At 43.2% G+C, this 19,222-nt stretch overlaps 1 protein-coding gene across 8 annotated transcripts in view; it reads right to left on the minus strand.

The window, feature by feature from the left end:
- Window positions 1-19,222, minus strand: part of cblb (Cbl proto-oncogene B, E3 ubiquitin protein ligase) — a 175,568-nt gene that overhangs the window by 71,705 nt on the left and 84,641 nt on the right. For all 8 annotated transcript variants that reach the window (XM_082549200.1, XM_082549197.1, XM_082549198.1 and 5 more), the window contains 3 exons: window positions 15,862-16,056; window positions 7,193-7,570; window positions 2,859-2,950 (listed from right to left, as the gene is read on the minus strand). In XM_082549200.1, coding sequence (XP_082405326.1) covers window positions 2,859-2,950; window positions 7,193-7,570; window positions 15,862-16,056 — 665 coding nt within the window. The remainder of the gene's footprint in view (window positions 1-2,858; window positions 2,951-7,192; window positions 7,571-15,861; window positions 16,057-19,222) is intronic.

Raw genomic sequence — 19,222 nt, forward strand, 5'->3', positions numbered from 1 at the left:
GCTGAGCGGGTTAGGGGTTTTGGTTAGGGTTAGGGTTAGGGCCTCTGGACGGTCCTGGACCGTCCAGAGGCTCGGTCCAGGACCGAGCCTCTGGACCTGAAGCTCGGTCCTCTCTGACACAGCTGGCTGCCGGCAGAGCCCGCGGGCACGCCACTGCTGGAACCTCCTCTGGCCTCTGCTCCGTAGCTGCTGGGTGACCTCTCGTTTGGGGCTCTACTCAGCTCTTCCCATGAGGGTGGCACGGTTCCCCCCCTTTTTGGTGGTCCTCCTCGGGTCCTTGTACTCTGGGCCCTCTGGATGTCTGGGGCCTGGATCTCCTCCATACCTGCTTCATACCCTGGGGGATGGGGCTGTGGCTCGCCACACTCCCTAACAGATCGTTACATGGAGAAACCTTTGGAATACAAGCATGCTGATCCACACAGGTGTGCACACAGGTGTAGACACGGGTGTTCACAGACGCAGACTACACCTTTCTTGGCTGCTGCCTCAAAGCACATTGTGCGCTGTGTATCTTGCGTGCTGCACAATAGCGTTTAATATTTAGTATCTACTGTTATCTACTGCTAGCTAGTTTATTGTGATAGTGCTGTATTTATTATGTTGCTCTTTTTTTTTTTTTGCTTTCTCTTGTTTTTTTTCTCCATACAGGTGATCCAGGTGTTTTGTTTGTTTTTCTTTCTTTCTTCCCCCCTTTCTCACCGTCTCTTCTCCCCTCTGTTTTTCTTTCTCTCCCTCTCTTTCTTTCATTCTTTCTCCCTGTCCTATCCCCAGTCATGTCTGTCCCGTTTGTAGCAACCGAAAATAAAATAAATACATAATTATAATAAAGGTCAATCAAATGGACCAATATGGCAAGGCCATGATGATCCACTTGGTAAAATAAATCCGCTTGGCATCTTTCGTGGCCTTAAGACAACAATTCTGATGGCTAAAGATCCAAACGGGACAACAAAAAAAACCCAAAAAACAAAAACAAAAACAAAAAAACCCCCAGACTTTTCTGATCACATGGTGGTTATGGCAACAATATCCTGTTGCTCCCACAAATTTTTGAACTATTGGAAACTGAATACATCTTTGTTACCAGACGGGTTTGCTTGTGCCCGAAGTTAAATCTGAAATTAAGAAAATATTACATCTTCAGATTTTTACTGCCTCTTTCTCAGAACTTTGCGAGATAATTAAATCATGCTAAGAATATGAAATACAATGAAGATGTAAGTAGATATATATATATTTAAGAAATAAGAAGGAGAAACAAGAAGAGGAAGAAAATCAAAGGATGTCTCTTAAGGAGAGCATTGATCGAGTCAACAGAGAAGTTTTATTTAATATGTTGAGATGTACTGAATTTCATGGGAATAGCGATTATATGATTCTAATCTGTCAGTGCGCCCCAGGGTGGCTGTGGCTACAATGTAGCTTGCCATCACCAGTGTGTGAATGTATGTGTGAATGGGTGGATGACTGGATATGTAAAGCGCTTTGGGGTTCTTAGGGACTAGTAAAAGCGCTATATATAAATACAGGCCATTTACCATTTACCATTTAAATAATCAAAAGAAATGTGGAAATGATTTCATTGTCTCAATTAAGGACAAACATGGAAAGTCAGTTTTCAAAGAAGAAGGGAAAAGATTAGAAGTTAGAAGTTATTAGGGACTATTGTTCGGAGATATTTCACCCATAGTGACACTGTTAACAATCTTCTAAGTGAAGTTGAACTATTAAATTCTGTCACTTATGAGACCTCGGTTGGGGAAATTAAAAGAGAGGAAGTGGAATCAGTAATTAATCAACTGGTTTGGATGGACTCCCTTCTGAATTTTATAAACTTGTGAGTAAAGAACTGTCTGAATTATTAACTCAGTACTATAACGAGGCAGCACGGTGGCACGGTGGTTAGCACCGTTGCCGCACAGCAAGAAGGTCCTGAGTTCAATTCCACTGCGTTACAGTCAGTGCGGGAGCAGTGGCTTCGCTCATGCGCGATTCATTTGCAGTTTGGACTCATAGGCGTGGACGTCTCCTGTCCTGATAGCAGCTGGGGGAGGACTATCCTCCACCCGTGAGCGCTTTGGCACGGGCGAGGTGCCCACGGCAGCACACGCTGCTTGTTGAGAGTAGGAGCGATACGCACTTTCACGTCAAAAAGTCGTCATAAATAAGTCTCCAATAACACCAGAAAAAGTCGCCAGATTTGTCGCTGGTTGCTTTTTAGAAAAAAAGTCGCTAAGGGGGTCTGAAAACTCGCTAAATACAGCGACAAAGTCGTTAAGTTGGCAACACTGACGTGATCTCCTTTTTGCCCCCGGTACCGGGGGCGTGGGGCTTAAGTGGTTAAAGAATAAAAACAGCCCACATGGCGAGTAGAGAGATTTTGTTTATACATGTATTAGAGCACTCTTAATCTTACTGACCACTCAAGGCATTTTACAGTTGTCCCATTTGTCCATGTATACAGTGTTTTACACTTTAAGCACTTTATCTACTTCAAATCCATACATGTAAAGCTCACTTGCTGAAAATAAGGTAAAACACAAGTCATGTAGTTTCTCAGATACAGCTGAGTATCCAAGATGTCTATAGCATGCACAGCATAACAGTATGTTTTCATTTTTTTTAAAAGCACACAATCTTGACTCAAAATCTGAGACACAGCCTTGTCAAAGGCTGGTTAATCTACAGTTTTAGAGCAGCATCAAAACTGACTTAAAAATGCAGATTAACCAGAAATTTCCAGGATATTTTCTGGGAATATTTGTTCATATCCAGCTAGATAAATATTTATGTGTGTGTGTGTGTGTGTGTGTGTGTGTGTGTGTGTGTGTGTGTGTGTGAGATGTGATACTCACTTGTGGCTACTACAAAGTTTGGACTGAGTTGGCAACTGCCGTGAGGGAACGATGTCGTACTCATCACTGACTTGCTCGCCATTACAGAAGGGCTGCACAGACACACAAAAGAGAAAATGGATGTGGTATCTGTGATGTGGCAATCAGAAATAAATCAAAATATCTTTCATGTAGAAGAACCCATCCTTAATGATGAAAAAAAAAACCTTTTGTAAAAATATTGGCAGCTGTCATTGCAAGTAGATACATTTATGGTATAAATTTGAAAATCCAAGGGGACTTCCTTCTTGAGTTCTAAATCATTCCCAAAATAGACCCTGATTCAAAATCCTCATAGATTTTTAGTAGATTCACCTGTAGCATAAATATCAAAATCATGCGTTGCTTACCCCATCAGCATTTTATTGCTATGGGGTAAAAACTGTTTTTTCAAATAATGTTTCCTACAGTCACTGAAAAAGTGTTCTGAGAAAGATGAATTACTTTTTGAGAATTATTATTATTATTACTTGCAATAATGTAAAAGCAGTGCCCCCTAGGACAGAAGAAATCTTTAAAACCAGAGAATTCAAAGACATGTTCAGAAGCCTCTGCTGTCCCATTAATCTATTGATTTCTTCAGCATTACAAAAGTCGAATGTCAGTTGTCAGCATTTCCACTTTTACACAGGAAACAATAGTTCCTAATAGTTAATTAACTTTATTTTCAAAATTGAAACAAATACGGTTTTGATCAGGATCCAGTGACGTCAAAGTGACAGACATCCAGAGACTCAAGCAGGAAGAGTTGGACAGCACCAGGCCCTAACATGATTCATGCCTACTGGCTAACTACATTCCACTTGGCAGTACAAATGAACCAGCTACCAATGGAATGGAATGGCTAACTGAAGGCCGGATAGTCCTGATCCCCAAGGATCCCCAGAAGGGAAGCTAAGATGAATGGGCACACAGTTTTAAACATGAAAGGGGCATAGAAAGGAAGAGGTAGAAACACCAGAGGGCCAAAACAACAGCTGAGAGGTGTTCCCACAGGCTGTTTGGAAAGCTGCACCCACCAAGTACCTGCAGAGAGTAAGGCAAGTCCCGAGGAGTCAGCTGAATGGGAAGAACAACATCTAAGGAATCAACACCTATGCCCTGCCAATTGTCAGATACCTTTCTGAGATAATAAGCTGGCCAAAGGAGGAGATAGAAGCCACTGACATCAAGACAAGAAAACTACTGACCATGCATGGAGGGTCCAGCAACCTGAAGCTATACACTAAGCGGAAGGAAGGAGCCCAATGACTAGTGACTACATCCATGAATCCACCAACGGCAGTCCAGGAAAAGTTTGTGTTTAATAAAAAGTAAACTGATCAGTGATCATGATGCTTGTTAAGCTTGTGCTTATTACAAACTTTCGAGCAATCTTAGAGTATTCCCCATCTTAGTTAAGTGAGATAGAACGTCCAATGGAGGCTGTTAAGATAACATTTATTTTTGTAATGGTCAAAATTTTGATCTGACACTGGGTCTAAGAGAAATGTTAGAGAATCTCCAAAAATATTTAGATTTACCATTATAGTCCTCAAGAAAAGATTTAACCAAATGTTAGAGTAACCTAGGGCTGCAGCGACCTATTATTTTAGTATAATCTATCAATTATTCCATTGATTAACCAAGTAATTTTGCAAGAAGTACTTTTGTCTTGTTAACAAGTAATAATAAATATTAAAACGAGAAAAAACACTGGTCTTTTAGAATGAAACCTAACCCTAACCCATTGGTTTCCATTTTAGAAACTGCAATGTTTTAAAGTTTAGCTGCATACAATATCTGTCAAAAAACAACAACTAAATGCTGTGATTGTTTGTACGTGCCATATTGAAATTTAAGCTTTTAAAGAAAACATTTTTAAATGCAAAAATATATAAATAATCTAAAGTACAGTCAAAGTCAAATAAAATAATATACATACAATCTAAACTAAGGCATAAAAAAAACCTTTCTTCTTGGAAGGCTTTCTGACATGAGGAGGCAAGTGTTGTGCTGCCGAAAACAGACATTATGACGTGGTAGTATTAATAATAAATCAGTGTCCAACCTTACAACCCTCAGGTCAGTGGAATGGCCCATGTAAATTTTTATTGGCTTGTGAAATAAACCTTTTATATTTGTATTTTTAAATATTAATGTAATTTAATAATAAGTATTTTATATGATTTACCTTTTGATCTAAAACATGTTATGAAAGCCTTGAAATTAATATGGCATTACCATATTATGGTCAGACTTTTTATTATACACCACTCCAAAATACACATATATTGAAGTTCTTTTTTTAGCTGCAAATTCAGTGACATGCTCACATTTACATAGTTTAACACAGCGGCACGCTACAGAGCCATGTAATCCTATTAAGGTCTCAAGGTGTACAGACTCAGGGAAGCTTGAAGTGAGGACCTAAATGCAAACACTGGGAGGCAGGAAGGAGTTAACTGGAGGTGAGCCGTTTATTAAGGCTGATTGTTGAATGGTACAAAAATAAAAAAACAAAACGGAATGGGGAACTAAAACAGAGAAACTAAACCGTGACATGCTAGCAACAGAGCCCATGGAACCTGAAGAAACCTGAGGGTTAACAAACATGGAAACACATAACAAACTGGGGAGGCAAAGGATAAAATACAGAGAAGAACATGGGAAGGGAGACAGAACACCGAGGTCTGACTGGGATGAGAGAGAGATGAAGTGACACAGATGTAGATAGAGAGAGAAAGAGACACTGAAGGGTAGGGCTGCCACGGTTAGTCGACTAGTCACGATTACGTCGACGATTTTGATCGTCGACGACTGATTTAATAGTCGACGCGTCGTTTGAAGCTTTGTAAGATCACAAAAGACGCAGGAATAAGTAGTAGAATTTAAGAGTGTAATAACGGACTGAAACAGAAGATGGCAGCAGTGTATGTACAAGGATGCCAGCTGCCGTTAAAACCCGAAGAAGAAGCTGTGTCCCAGAATTCATAGCGCAGCCCAGCTCAGTTTCCAACAATGGCGGCAGCTAGTTAGTTTTAATATAACTCTTATTATTCTTTCTGGGTCACAAAATAAACCCATCCATCCATCCATCCATCCATTTGTTTCCGCTTCTCCTTTTCAGGGTCGCGGGGGGGGGGGGGGGGGGGGGGCTGGAGCCTATCCCAGCTGTCATAGGGCGAGAGGCGGGGTACACGCTGGACAGGTCGCCAGTCTGTAGCGAGAATGTAACTGTGTAAACCTCAAATATCTGCTCAGTTTATCAAGACACCACATATTTTCAAAAGTGCCCCGACGTTTTCGGAGATGTCTGTTACCCACTAGCTCGATAGCTAGCCGGGAGCAAGGCTCACTAGAGCCCGTGAGAACACCGGACTCCCTGCAAATCGTTTTCAAACCCACCGTGGACTTTCGCTACTCAGGTTAAACATATATAGGTCACTTAGATAACTTAAAAATGTTATTGTTTAGCTTTTTTTTTTTTTTTTTGTATTTTATTTGTTCCTGAGTAAATCGGTTTGGCTGAGATTAAAGTTATAGTTTTTACACAGCTGAATAAACGTCAAGCAGACAACTGATTATCAGAAGTGTGAGATGCTGGAGAATATACTCCGGTGTCCTGTTATATTTTAGATAGCAAGGAGTTTATTAAACTTCACCGAAACAATCTGCAAATTTCATTAAAATTTAATAAACTATCATCTTGTCTTTATTTTTAGTTAGCACATACCTTAAACACTTAAAGCTGTAAGCTAATGATAGTTATATAAGAGCAGATGCATGCTGGTGCAATAAGCTGTACGTCTAATGGATGCATGATCTGATTAGTCGACTAATCGCAAAAATAATCGGTGACTAGTTGACTATCAAAATAATCGTTTGTGGCAGCCCTACTGAAGGGTAATAAACAAGGACAGAGGGTAAGACAAAAGGGGAAATGCTAAAGAAAACTAAAAAATCCAAACTAACATGAATCCCTGAGGTAAAACAATAATCAGAAACTCATAAGCACATGGAAACTAAACTAAGAAAAATAAATCAGTCTTTAAGAATACAACAGTGATAATAAACAAGCTTCAAAAGTCCACACAAACAAAACATTGGGTCAAAGAACCATGACAAACCCATCCCACAGTTCTGGACACATCGAACCTCACGGGGCAGAATGAAGAGACTAAACAAAGTCACAGTTAGGATTCTTCCTCCCAGAATTGTGAGAGTTTATCCTTTCTTTTACTTAGTAAATTCAAAAAAATACAGTCCAGTACTGGCTTATCATTTTAAATATTTAAAAGACACGTAATCTTTACCTTGGAGCTCTCTGAATTTCCTGCCCCGTCCAACCTTTGATGTAACCTCACAAATTCCACAGATGGACAACTGAGTGGTCTTCGGTGCAAGTGACAAGGCACAGTGGGTCCCAGCTGGAGTTGGTGTTCCCCTCCAGTCTTGTGTGCATCTGTCAAATGGCTGTCTTTGGAGCACCAAGTCTCAGAGGAAATTTGGAATTCTGACAGCATGCCTGTAGAAGAAGAGGACATGTACGAGGAACTGGGGAGCGAAGAGTGGTGTGATTCAGGGGGGACAGGAGGAGGACGCTCGGGAGGAGGAGGTGGTGGTGGGTCCCTCTGTGGAGGAGGTGGGGCTGGAAGAGGCTTGTCTTGCTTCCTAGATATGCCTGGTGAAGACTAAAGGGGTAGAAAGATAAAGTTGTTCAATTAAATGAGACAACTAATTTGATACCTGGATTTACATTTTTTTAAATTCTTTTAATTAATCTGGTCGTCCATCCATTCTCTTCATGGGGAAACTGGAGCCTCTCCCAGCTACCATAGGGCAACAGGAAAGGTACACTCTGAACAGATCGCAGGGCCAACACAGAGAGACAGATAACTATTCACACTTTCAGGTGTGTGCTAACACAATGCCATAATCTTCCCAGGAGTAAAAATCTCCATAAATTTACCTCTGTAAAATGCTCAGAGAAAATACAGAAAACCCAAGAGCCAAATCTCAGACTCTACAGGACTCTGTTATTATTAGTTAAATGTTAAAGTTCAGTTTGCAAAAGACTGAACACGTATGACTGTGCCTTGGATTAAAAGGGTTGCCAGAAAAAAAGCATTTTTCTACTTAAAAGAACATGGTTTAGCAGGGCTCGCAAAATCGCTAGCCCAACGGCTAGCGATTTTTCCAGTCGGGCTACCAAAATCTATCTCTGCCCTGCCCGTCGGGCTATCGTAGGAAGGAAAAATATATGTCAATGCTTTTGCATTCTTTCGGAAATGTAGCTGGGTAATTATGTCATTGGCATCGGTGAGCCACTGTCAATATGTGACATATTGAAATCGCGTTTGAATTTGCGCTTGTTTTTTGCTTTCACTTTGCAATCGTGCGAACTGTGTATAGAGAGCGATAGCACTGATTGGTGACGATAATTTGCGCACCAATTCCTCTGATATCGTCTTATTAATCGTTAGCTTACTATGCAAACATGACAAGTGAAATCTCCCGCAGCAAGCTTAAACATGTGAGAGGTTGATCGCGCAGAGAATCGCTGAGCGTTATGTGAGTGCGTGTGTAAAAGCAGCAGGATATATATTTTAGTTCTGCTGAGCCAAATAAGACAGGTCAGGGTGAAGGAGTGACAGCCAAAGACAAGCTTACCACAAAACGGAAAAGTTATGACAAATCAGACTATAAGGCAAAAAGAAAGTGCAGCTTTATGGTTTCATGGACAAAAGAATTTCTGTGGCTGCAATATGACAAGCTAAATAACCAGGGGTGCACATAAGTGGTCCGCAGGTGCGCATTCACTGTCAAAATAAAAAACGCGCACAAGATAAGAAGTTGCAACGCGTGTTTGCGTACATAAGATTTTCTGGAGGAGAACAGACATTTATTTAGAACTCTTAAAGATGTCGAAGAAGCAAGCTCCTTTACGCAATTACTTTGGTGTTCCTCCACCTCCAAAGAAATGTCAGAAGGAGTCCGAACCACAAAAGAAGCACGTATTCTCGGAAAAGTGGTTGCAGGAGGTGAGCTGGCTTCAAACAAATGATGAATGCACAGAGATTTAGTGCAGAATGTGCCGTGAAAATCCCACTCTAGCGGACAAAAACAGTGCCTTTTTATATCAGAATCAGAATCAGAATACTTTATTGATCCCTGGGGGAAATTATTTTTTGTTACAGTGCTCTATTATAAACCAACATAAACCAACATTAACAAGACAGACAATACGCTAACTAAGAATAGTACAATATATACATATATATACATATACATAAGTCACTCCTTAATAAATAGCTGGAAAAGAAACATGTGTAGTTGTAGCAGTAACCAGTGTGTTAAGTGCATGCGTTGTACAGGGAGATGGCCACAGGCAGGAAAGATTTCCTGTGTCGTTTCAGTGGTGCTTTTCGGTAATCTCAGTCTCTCACTGAACGTGCTCCTGTGACTGACCAGCATGTCATGGAGTGGGTGGGAGGTGTTATCCAACATTGTCTTTATCTTGGACAGCATCCGCCTCTCCGACACCACCTTGAGGGAGTCCAGCTCCATCCCCACAACATTACTGGCCTTACGGATTAGTTTATTAAGTCTGTTGGCATCTGCTACCCTCAGCCTGCTCCCCAGCATGCAACAGCATAGAGGATCGCACTGGCCACAACAGACTCATAGAAAATCCTGAGCATTTTCTGGCAGATGTTGAAAGACCTCAGTCGCCTCAAAAAATAGAGACGACTCTGGCCCTTCCTGTAAAGTGTTGTGGTGTTTTTAGCCCAGTCCAGTTTATTGTCAATGTGTACTCCAAGGTATTTATAGTCCTCCACAATGTCAACACTGACCCCCTGGATTGAAACAGGGGTCAAGTGTTTCCTGGTCTTCCTGAAGTCCACGATCAGTTCCTTGGTCTTTGCCACGTTGAGCTGCAGATGATTCTGCTCACACCACGTGACAAAGGAGTCGACCACAGCCCGGTACTCTGTCTCATCATCCCTGCTGATGCATCCAACCACCGCAGAGTCATCAGAAAACTTCTGAAGATGGCAGGTCTCTGTGCAGTGGCTGAAGTCTGTGGTGTAGAGGGTGAAGAGGAAGGGGGAGAGGACAGTCCCCTGTGGTGCCCCTGTGTTGCTGATTACCTTGTCAGACACACACTGTGGGAGACGTACATATTGTGGTCTTCCTGTCAGGTAATCAACAATCCAGGACACCAGAGAAGCATCCACCTGCATCGCTGCTAACTTATCACCCAGGAGGGTCGGCCTGATGGTATTGAAAGCACTAGAAAAGTCAAAAAACATGACCCTCACAGTGCTCGCCGGCTGGTCCAGATGGGTGTAGACACGATTGAGCAGGTAGATGATGGCGTCCTCAGTTCCGAGACGAGGCTGATAAGCGAACTGAAGGGGATGCAGATGTGGTCTTACTATGGGTCGCAGCTGGTCCAGGATGAGCCTTTCCAGGGTCTTCATGATGTGAGAGGTCAGTGCCACGGGCCTGTAATCCTGGGGGCCACTGGGACGTGGTGTCTTTGGTACAGGGACGAGGCATGATGTCTTCCACATCACTGGGACCCTCTGCAGACTCAGACTCAGCATAAACAGTTTATGAAAGACTCCACACAGCTGGGGGGCACAGGTCTTGAGGACGAGGGGACTCACTCCGTCTGGTCCAGCAGACTTGCCTGAGTGAAGTCTCCTCATTTGCATCTCTTGAGTGAAGGTGATGGGTGGGGGAGGGGTGTCTGGAATCTCACAGGAGGCAACAGCGCCATGTGAAGAGAGAGGCTGGCACAGTGGTGTGGCTCTGGATTCCAGGCTGACTACAGGTGCGGTTGTGGGGGTGTGGTGTCGAATCTATTGAAAAACAGATTCAACTCGTTAGCTCTATTCTCACCTCCCTCAGCTCCCCTGCTGTTGGTTGGCCTGAATCCAGTGATGGTCTTCATGCCCCTCCACACCTCTCTCATGCTGTTCTGCTGGAGTTTCCACTCCAGCTTCCTCCTGTAATTGTCCTTAGCCTCTCTGATCTTGTCCTTTAGTAACACCTGGACATTCCTCACCTCCTCTTTATTGCCCCCTCTGAAAGCCCTCTTCTTCTTGTTGAGGAGGGCTTTGATGTCCTTAGTCACCCACGGCTTGTTATTTGGGTAACAATGAACAGTCTGAGCTGGAACAATGGAGTCGGTGCAGAAAGTTATGTAGTCTGTGATACACTCAGGAAGCCCATTGATGTCCTCGGCGTGAGGCTCGCAGAGTGTTTCCCAGTTGGTCACCTCGAAACAGCCCTGTAGTTCCGCTAAGGCCTCCTCTGACCACCTCCTAACAGTCCTCATGGTCACAGGTTCCCTCCTCACAATTGGCACATAGCGGGGGATGAGGTGAATCGGGTTATGATCTGACCTACCAAGTGGGGGGAGGGAGGAGGAGCTGTATGCATTTTTGACATTAGCATACAGTAGGTCTAGAATTTTTTCTCCCCTGGTGGGACAGTCCACATATTGTCTGAATGTTGTTAGTGTATTGTCCAGTGATACATGGTTGAAGTCACCCGAGATCACAATAAAGGCACTCGGGTGCTGAGTCTGTAACCGGGCTATGGCAGAGTGGATAGTGTCACATGCAGCTGTGGGGTTAGCAGAGGGAGGAACATAAACAGCCACCAAGATGACGTGAGAGAATTCCCTGGGTAAATAATACAGCCTGAGTCCAACAGCACACAGTTCAATGTCCGGGCAACAAATCCTTTCTTTGATTGTTATGTTGGCAGGGTTACACCACCGGTTGTTAACTAAAACAGCAAGCCCACCTCCTTTCCGCTTACCGCTAGCGATGCTGTCCCTGTCCGCGCGAACAGTGTGGAAGCCTTCCACGGAAGCATTCTCATCGGGAATGTCCTGGTGCATCCATGATTCGGTGAAACAAATCAGGCTACACTCTCGGTATTCCCTCTGACTCCGTACCAGTGCTGAGAGCTCGTCGATTTTATTCCATAACGATCGGACAGTTCCCATTACGATAGACGGCAGACACGGTTTATACCTCCTCCTCGCTTCGAGCCTCCGCTGTCTCACCATCTCCTTCTTTCTTCTCTTCTGTCCTTGACCTCTGCATCGATGTGTTTACTCCAAATTTCAGCTGGTACTTCTGCGGGCCTGGCCAGCGAGCCGGCCGGCATCAGGGCGATCAGCTGATCTCTGGAGTAAACAGTCCGTGAGTGTAGGAGATGTGCCGCGGTCCCGTTCCTTGATAAAAGTAACAGTTCCACGGCCACCAGAAGAACAAAAACTCTCTCAATCCACATGATTGAGTAAAAGATAATAAACGGATGAAAATACAAGTCAGAAAAAAAAGAATACGCAAGAAAAAAAGAGCTAAACTAAGAGAAAAAGCAGGAGCGACTGTAACAGGCTGCACGCTGGTTGGCGCATGCGCACTAATTATATGGACGCAAACGCGCGTTGCAACTTCTTATCTAGTGCGCGTCTTTTATTTTGACAGCGAATGCGCACATGCGGACCACTTATGTGCACCCGTGTAAATAACATAATGTTCTACCGGGTATGTTGTTGGTTTTCCCTTGATTTCTGAGTCGACAAGCGCCTTTGTTACTGGGACCAGTAATTTTAAGAAAGGCCCCCAATAGAACCCATGAAAAATGCAAGAAATGCATTATTGCTCAGTCTGCAATATCTTTCCCAGAACAAACACCGATTCCAAATAACATACTAAAAATAAACCTGAAAAATCTGTTTAGAACACCGTACTATGTTGGAAAGAGTGAACTACCACTGGCAAAATTTAGTAGTCTTTGCAAACTTCAAAAAGCAAATGGCCTCGATCTTGGTTCCACTTGCCTCTTACCCGTGACTTCAGTGGAAATTTCAAATTCAGGATCTGACACAGACTGATTCATGTCCTACACAGTTCTTACAAGTTCATAGAAATTTCTGTTCAATTAGAACCAAGTATTTGAGTTGATGATTGCAATTTTTATACAATGTTGTAATTTGTGTTTCAACAATTTTTTGATTAATGTTTTGTTTCCGTTACAATATTATACATTAAAGTATAATATTGTAACGGAAACAAAACAGGAAACAAATCATCAATCAAAAAATTGCTCTCGTTTTTATTCGGGCTACTTAAATTTATTTTGGGCTACCAAAAACTGAAGAGTCCCTGCCCGAAGGGCTACCAGGGATTTTGAAATTTTGCGAGCCCTGGTTTAGGATTGCAAAACTGAATCTGAACAAATCACAAGACAGGGGTGTCAAACCAGAGATGGCTACTTGCACTCGCGACTTAGACTCGAGTCACAGTTAAGTTGCAAAAACCAAAGCCTTCAGACTTGAGACTTAGACTCGAGGTTTGGGGCTCGAGTCTTGAGAAACATTTTTTACCCATGTAAATACGGTAACTGTAGGTTATTTGGATAGTAACGAGATGTACACAGCAATTTGTCTCTAATATTTAATAAAATGTTCTGAATATGCTAATAATTTGTGAATTTTTGTTTTAAATTTATCATTAATTATGTGAGGGTTGTAAGGAAGACATAGTCCAAAGGTTTCATCATACAGTGGGGCAAAAAAAGTATTTAGTCAGCCACCGATTGTGCAAGTTCCCCCACCTAAAATGATGACAGAGGTCAGTAATTTGCACCAGAGGTACACTTCAACTGTGAGAGACAGAATGTGAAAAAAAAAATCCATGAATCCACATGGTAGGATTTGTAAAGAATTTATTCGTAAATCAGGGTGGAAAATAAGTATTTGGTCAATAACAAAAATACAACTCAATACTTTGTAACATAACCTTTGTTGGCAATAACAGAGGTCAAACGTTTACTATAGGTCTTTACCAGGTTTGCACACACAGTAGCTGGTATTTTGGCCCATTCCTCCATGCAGATCTTCTCGAGAGCAGTGATGTTTTGGGGCTGTCGCCGAGCAACACGGACTTTCAACTCCCGCCACAGATTTTCTATGGGGTTGAGGTCTGGAGACTGGCTAGGCCACTCCAGGACTTTCAAATGCTTCTTACGGAGCCACTCCTTTGTTGCCCGGGCGGTGTGTTTTGGATCATTGTCATGTTGGAAGACCCAGCCTCGTTTCATCTTCAAAGTTCTCACTGATGGAAGGAGGTTTTGGCTCAAAATCTCACGATACATGGCCCCATTCATTCTGTCCTTAACACGGATCAGTCGTCCTGTCCCCTTGGCAGAAAAACAGCCCCATAGCATGATGTTTCCACCCCCATGCTTCACAGTAGGTATGGTGTTCTTGGGATGCAACTCAGTATTCTTCTTCCTCCAAACACGACGAGTTGAGTTTATATCAAAAAGTTCTACTTTGGTTTCATCTGACCACATGACATTCTCCCAATCCTCTGCTGTATCATCCATGTGCTCTCTGGCAAACTTCAGACGGGCTTGGACATGCACTGGCTTCAGCAGCGGAACACGTCTGGCACTGCGGGATTTGATTCACTGCCGTTGTAGTGTGTTACTGATGGTGACCTTTGTTACTTTGGTCCCAGCTCTCTGCAGGTCATTCACCAGGTCCCCCCGTGTGGTTCTGGGATCTTTGCTCACCGTTCTCATGATCATTTTGACCCCACGGGATGAGATCTTGCGTGGAGCCCCAGATCGAGGGAGATTATCAGTGGTCTTGTATGTCTTCCATTTTCTGATGATTGCTCCCACAGTTGATTTTTTCACACCAAGCTGCTTGCCTATTGTAGATTCACTCTTCCCAGTCTGGTGCAGGTCTACAATACTTTTCCTGGTGTCCTTCGAAAGCTCTTTGGTCTTGGCCATGGCGGAGTTTGGAGTCTGACTGTTTGAGGCTGTGGACAGGTGTCTTTTATACAGATGATGAGTTCAAACAGGTGCCATTCATACAGGTAACGAGTGGGGGACAGAAAAGCTTCTTACAGAAGACGTTACAGGTCTGTGAGAGCCAGAGATTTTCCTTGTTTGAGGTGACCAAATACTTATTTTCCACCCTAATTTACGAATAAATTCTTTACAAATCCTACCATGTGAATTCATGGATTTTTTTTTCACATTCTGTCTCTCACAGTTGAAGTGTACCTCTGGTGCAAATTACTGACCTCTGTCATCATTTTAAGTGGGGGAACTTGCACAATCGGTGGCTGACTAAATACTTTTTTGCCCCACTGTATTTCACTGTATAAATGAAGTGTTTCTTAAATCTTTGTTGTCCAGATATTAAATATATATATTATAATATAGATATTAAAGTGTCATTTTTTCAAACGATAACCAAGGAGAGATAGCAGCAGCAACAATGTGGCAAAGACTATTAAATAATTATACAGACCATTATAATTACAATTACATCCAGCCCTGAACTCCTCATAGATTACAAAAATATTCCTTTTCATATGACTGACTCAAGCTACGGTGCTTGACAGCTGGAATGACGTGTGTTTGCCAATATTCAGTGTCTGCTTTTGATCAGACATAGCACTGTAGATTATGGCAAAACATCTCCACTTTGGTTTTTGCTGTCCAAAGGATACTGCTCCAGAAATCTTCTGGCTTGTTCAGATGAACTTTTAAAAAAAAAAACCTAAGCTATGCAAACATGTTCTTTTTAGAGAGCAACCTTCCAAATAAGCCATATTTGTTCAGTTTGGTTTTTTTTTTCAAATAGTACTGTCAGTAAACTCTGGGTCTCCATAGCATTGTGATAACACGTACCTTAATACTCAAGACTGCTACTTTTATAGAGATGGTAACAGTTGATAATCATGATCAGTGAGTGAATCAAGTGGATTTAATTAGCAGCATTTGGGGCACTTGGAGTAATTTGTGGATTGTCATGTAAATTCTCTGCTGGTCAGTAAACATTGTCGAAACTGTGTAAATAAACTTAAACACTTGTGTGCCAGGTGAACATATGAGGGGTTTCATAGTGGCAGTGTGCTGAACTGTGACTGACCTTGGGGGAGCAGATGGGACTGGCAGATGGGGAGCGAATGGCACCTTTGTTGATAAGGTCACGTCGTGGTGGGACAGGTGGGAGGCTGAGGTGCTGGACACATTGGCTGGAGTTTCCCCCATGGGCTTTTCTGTGTTGGCTGACAGGTGAAGAACTGGGCGACACCATTGGCGATTTCTGATGCTCGCCACATTGCTAAGGGAAAAGGTAAATAAACTTTTAAAAAAAAAATCTTAGTCGTTTATTACCAGTTCTATCCTGATTAGAGACTGCTAGAATCCACATTCTTTATAGGGGATAGATGGAAGCAAATCTACACCACTTTAAAATGTGGTAAAATGTTATTTCCCGTTTTGATTACCCGAGATTATGCTCTCGCCACTGCTCCAGAAGTGATGTATCATAGCCAACATAATGAGAAGGTTAGATATAACCTAGAGCTCAGTATTCAATTTTCAATAGTACTGTACTATCTATCATCAGCTGTCATGGGGCAAAAGGCAGAGTACAACCTGGACAGACTGCCAGTCTGTCACAGGGTTAACACATAGAGACAGATAAACATTAACACTCATGTTCACACATGCTTGGCCAATGCTCTTTTTTGGACTGTGGAAGTAAGCCTTGGAATCTGCAGTTGTTTAGAAATGGCTCAAATGGCTCCACCATCCTAACTTCTGTAAATTTTATAAGTCTCCGTCTTAGCGTTACTACCAATTGTAGTCAATGGTTATGACTAACAACCATAAGAAGATGTCATCAGATGGTGTCAAACCATCAGCAGTTTTTTTAACCATGAACCACAATGCTTTTAGCTTGGCTGGTCAACAATGACAGCCAGTCACTGCTCATCTTCTCCTGGTCCCCAGCTACCCTGTTCTTTGATTTCTCCAGTGCTTTTAACACCATTCAGCCACGACTTCTGAGGGACAAGCTGGAGCTATCAGGAGTGGACCACCACGTGTCCCAGTGGATACTGGACTACCTCACAGGACGCCCACGATATGTGAGGGCACAGGGCTGTGTCTCTGATATGCTGGTCTGCAGTACGGGGGCCCCACAGGGAACTATGCTGGCACCATTCCTCTTCACCCTCTACACTGCAGACTTCTACATCAACTCCCCACGCTGCCACCTACAGAAGTTGTCTGACGACTCTGCCATAGTCGGCCTCATCACAGGTGAGGATGACTCAGGCTACGTCCACACATCCTGAATAGATTTGAAAAGGTGAAAAGGTCTGAAAACGCTCTGCGTCCACACTTTCAGTCGTTTTCACAGAGATGTGCGTCCACATTGAAACGGCCGAAAACGCTTACGTTCAAGCATTGCACGTGCGTGAAACACTAAGATTCGGCCTGCCTCATTTCTGTCTGCCCTTTATTTACTTTCCGGCTCTTTGAAACGTCACGGCAAACTGTCGAGGAAAAGCACCAGGTTTTTTAAATGGACTAACAATGAGGTGGAGTTGTTGCTACGAGTAACACAAAATTACAAAGTTGCAAAAGCGAGTGAGAATTAAAGAATTTGAAGAAAAGCTATCTGAAGCATGTACAAACTGATATTTTGTACATGGGCGACCGTGGCTCAGGGGGTTGGGAAGCGTATCTGTAACCGGAAGGTCGCCGGTTCGATCCCGGGGCTCTCTGTCCTGGTCGTTGTGTCCTTGGGCAAGACACTTTACCCTACTGGTGTTGGCCAGAGGGGCCGATGGCGCGATATGGCAGCCTCGCTTCTGTCAGTCTGCCCCAGGGCAGCTGTGGCTACAACCGTAGCTTGCCTCCACCAGTGTGTGAATGTGAGAGTGAATGAATAGTGGCATTGTAAAGCGCTTTGGGTGCCTTGAAAAGCGCTATATAAATCCAATCCATTATTAATCTTTAATAGGGCTGTCAAAATTGAGAGCAAACAAAACAACTGCTGTATAATGCCCTCCGCTATCTTTGTTTAATTGGTCACATGACTGCATCATAAAACTAACATGTGTCATCATTTTCAAAAGTCTCCGTTTTCACTGTCCACACTGCGATGTGAAAGCACCGTCTTTAAATGTATTTGTTTTTGAGAGCGTTTTCAATATGATGCGTTTTCCTTCGGGGAAAACACAGTCTCAGTGTAGACAGGAGGCCAAAACAGAGAGAAAACCATGCGTTTTCAAAAGTAAACGCATTAGTGTGGACGTAGCCTCAGAGTACAGACAGTGGACTCTGGACTTGTGGACTGGTGTCAGCAGAACCACCTGCTGATCAACACTGGGAAAACCAAGGAGTTAGTGGTGGACTTCCGGGGAGACAGACCCACCACACTGACACAGGTGAACATCCAGGGAGTGGACATTGAGATAATGGACTCTTATAGGTACCGGGGTGTTCACCTGAATAATAAACTGGACTGGAGCCACAACACTAATGCTCTTTACAGGGAGGGTCAGAGCAGACTCTACCTACTGAAGCGGCTGAGGTCATTTGGAGTCTAGGGAGTGCTTCTAAAGACATTCTATGACTCTGTGGTGGAATCCATCATTTTTTACCGTGTTGTATGTTGGAGCAGCAGTTTATCGACAGCTAAGAGGAAGAGGTTGGATAAACTTATCAGGAAGGACAGCTCTGGGATGCACCCTGGATCCAGTGCAGGTGGTGGGAGACAGAAGGACTCTTGCCAAAATAACTTCTCTGATGGACAAAGTCTCCCACCCCATGCATGTAAATGTTGCTGAACTGCAGAGCTCCATCAGTGACAGACTGTTGCATCCTAGATGCATGAAGGAGCGTTTCTGCAGGTCCTTCCTCCCTGCAGCTGTCAGACTGTACAATCAAAACTGCTCCCAACAAACATAGATGTTTACTAGGGGTGCAACGATACTCGTATCGATATTGAACCGTTCGATACAATGCTTTTGGTTCGGTACGCATATGTATCGAACAATACAAAATTTTTAATTTATTTTATCAACTTTCCTTCTGACGATGCTGTCTGTGTTGAGCGCTCAGTGGATCTGCGCTCGACAGTGCAGCCTAGGCGGAGTAGTCGAACGCAGATTCACTGAGCGCAGGGCAAGCTAGCAAGACAGAAGTTAAGCTCTCCTTGCAACATGGCAAATTGAACCTCCCCCACCCTCATTCAGATGTGGCGTTTGGAACTATTTTGGTTTTCATGTGACGTATGACCCTGAAGGTAAGCGCGTCATGGACAAAAGTAAAACAGTATGTTGGATGTGCCACGTAATGCTCAATTACATTGGAGGGAACTAGTGCGTTAGCGCAGTTAGCTCGTTAACGTGTTGGCCGTCCAGCCCCACGCACGGGGCGATCCGCGGTAGCTCGTTAACGGAGACTTGCGTGTTGTGGCGTTAACGTCATTT

The sequence above is a fragment of the Aulonocara stuartgranti genome, assembly GCF_965226115.1.
Source record: "Aulonocara stuartgranti genome assembly, chromosome: 10".
In the NCBI taxonomy this organism is placed as follows: Eukaryota; Metazoa; Chordata; class Actinopteri; order Cichliformes; family Cichlidae; genus Aulonocara; species Aulonocara stuartgranti.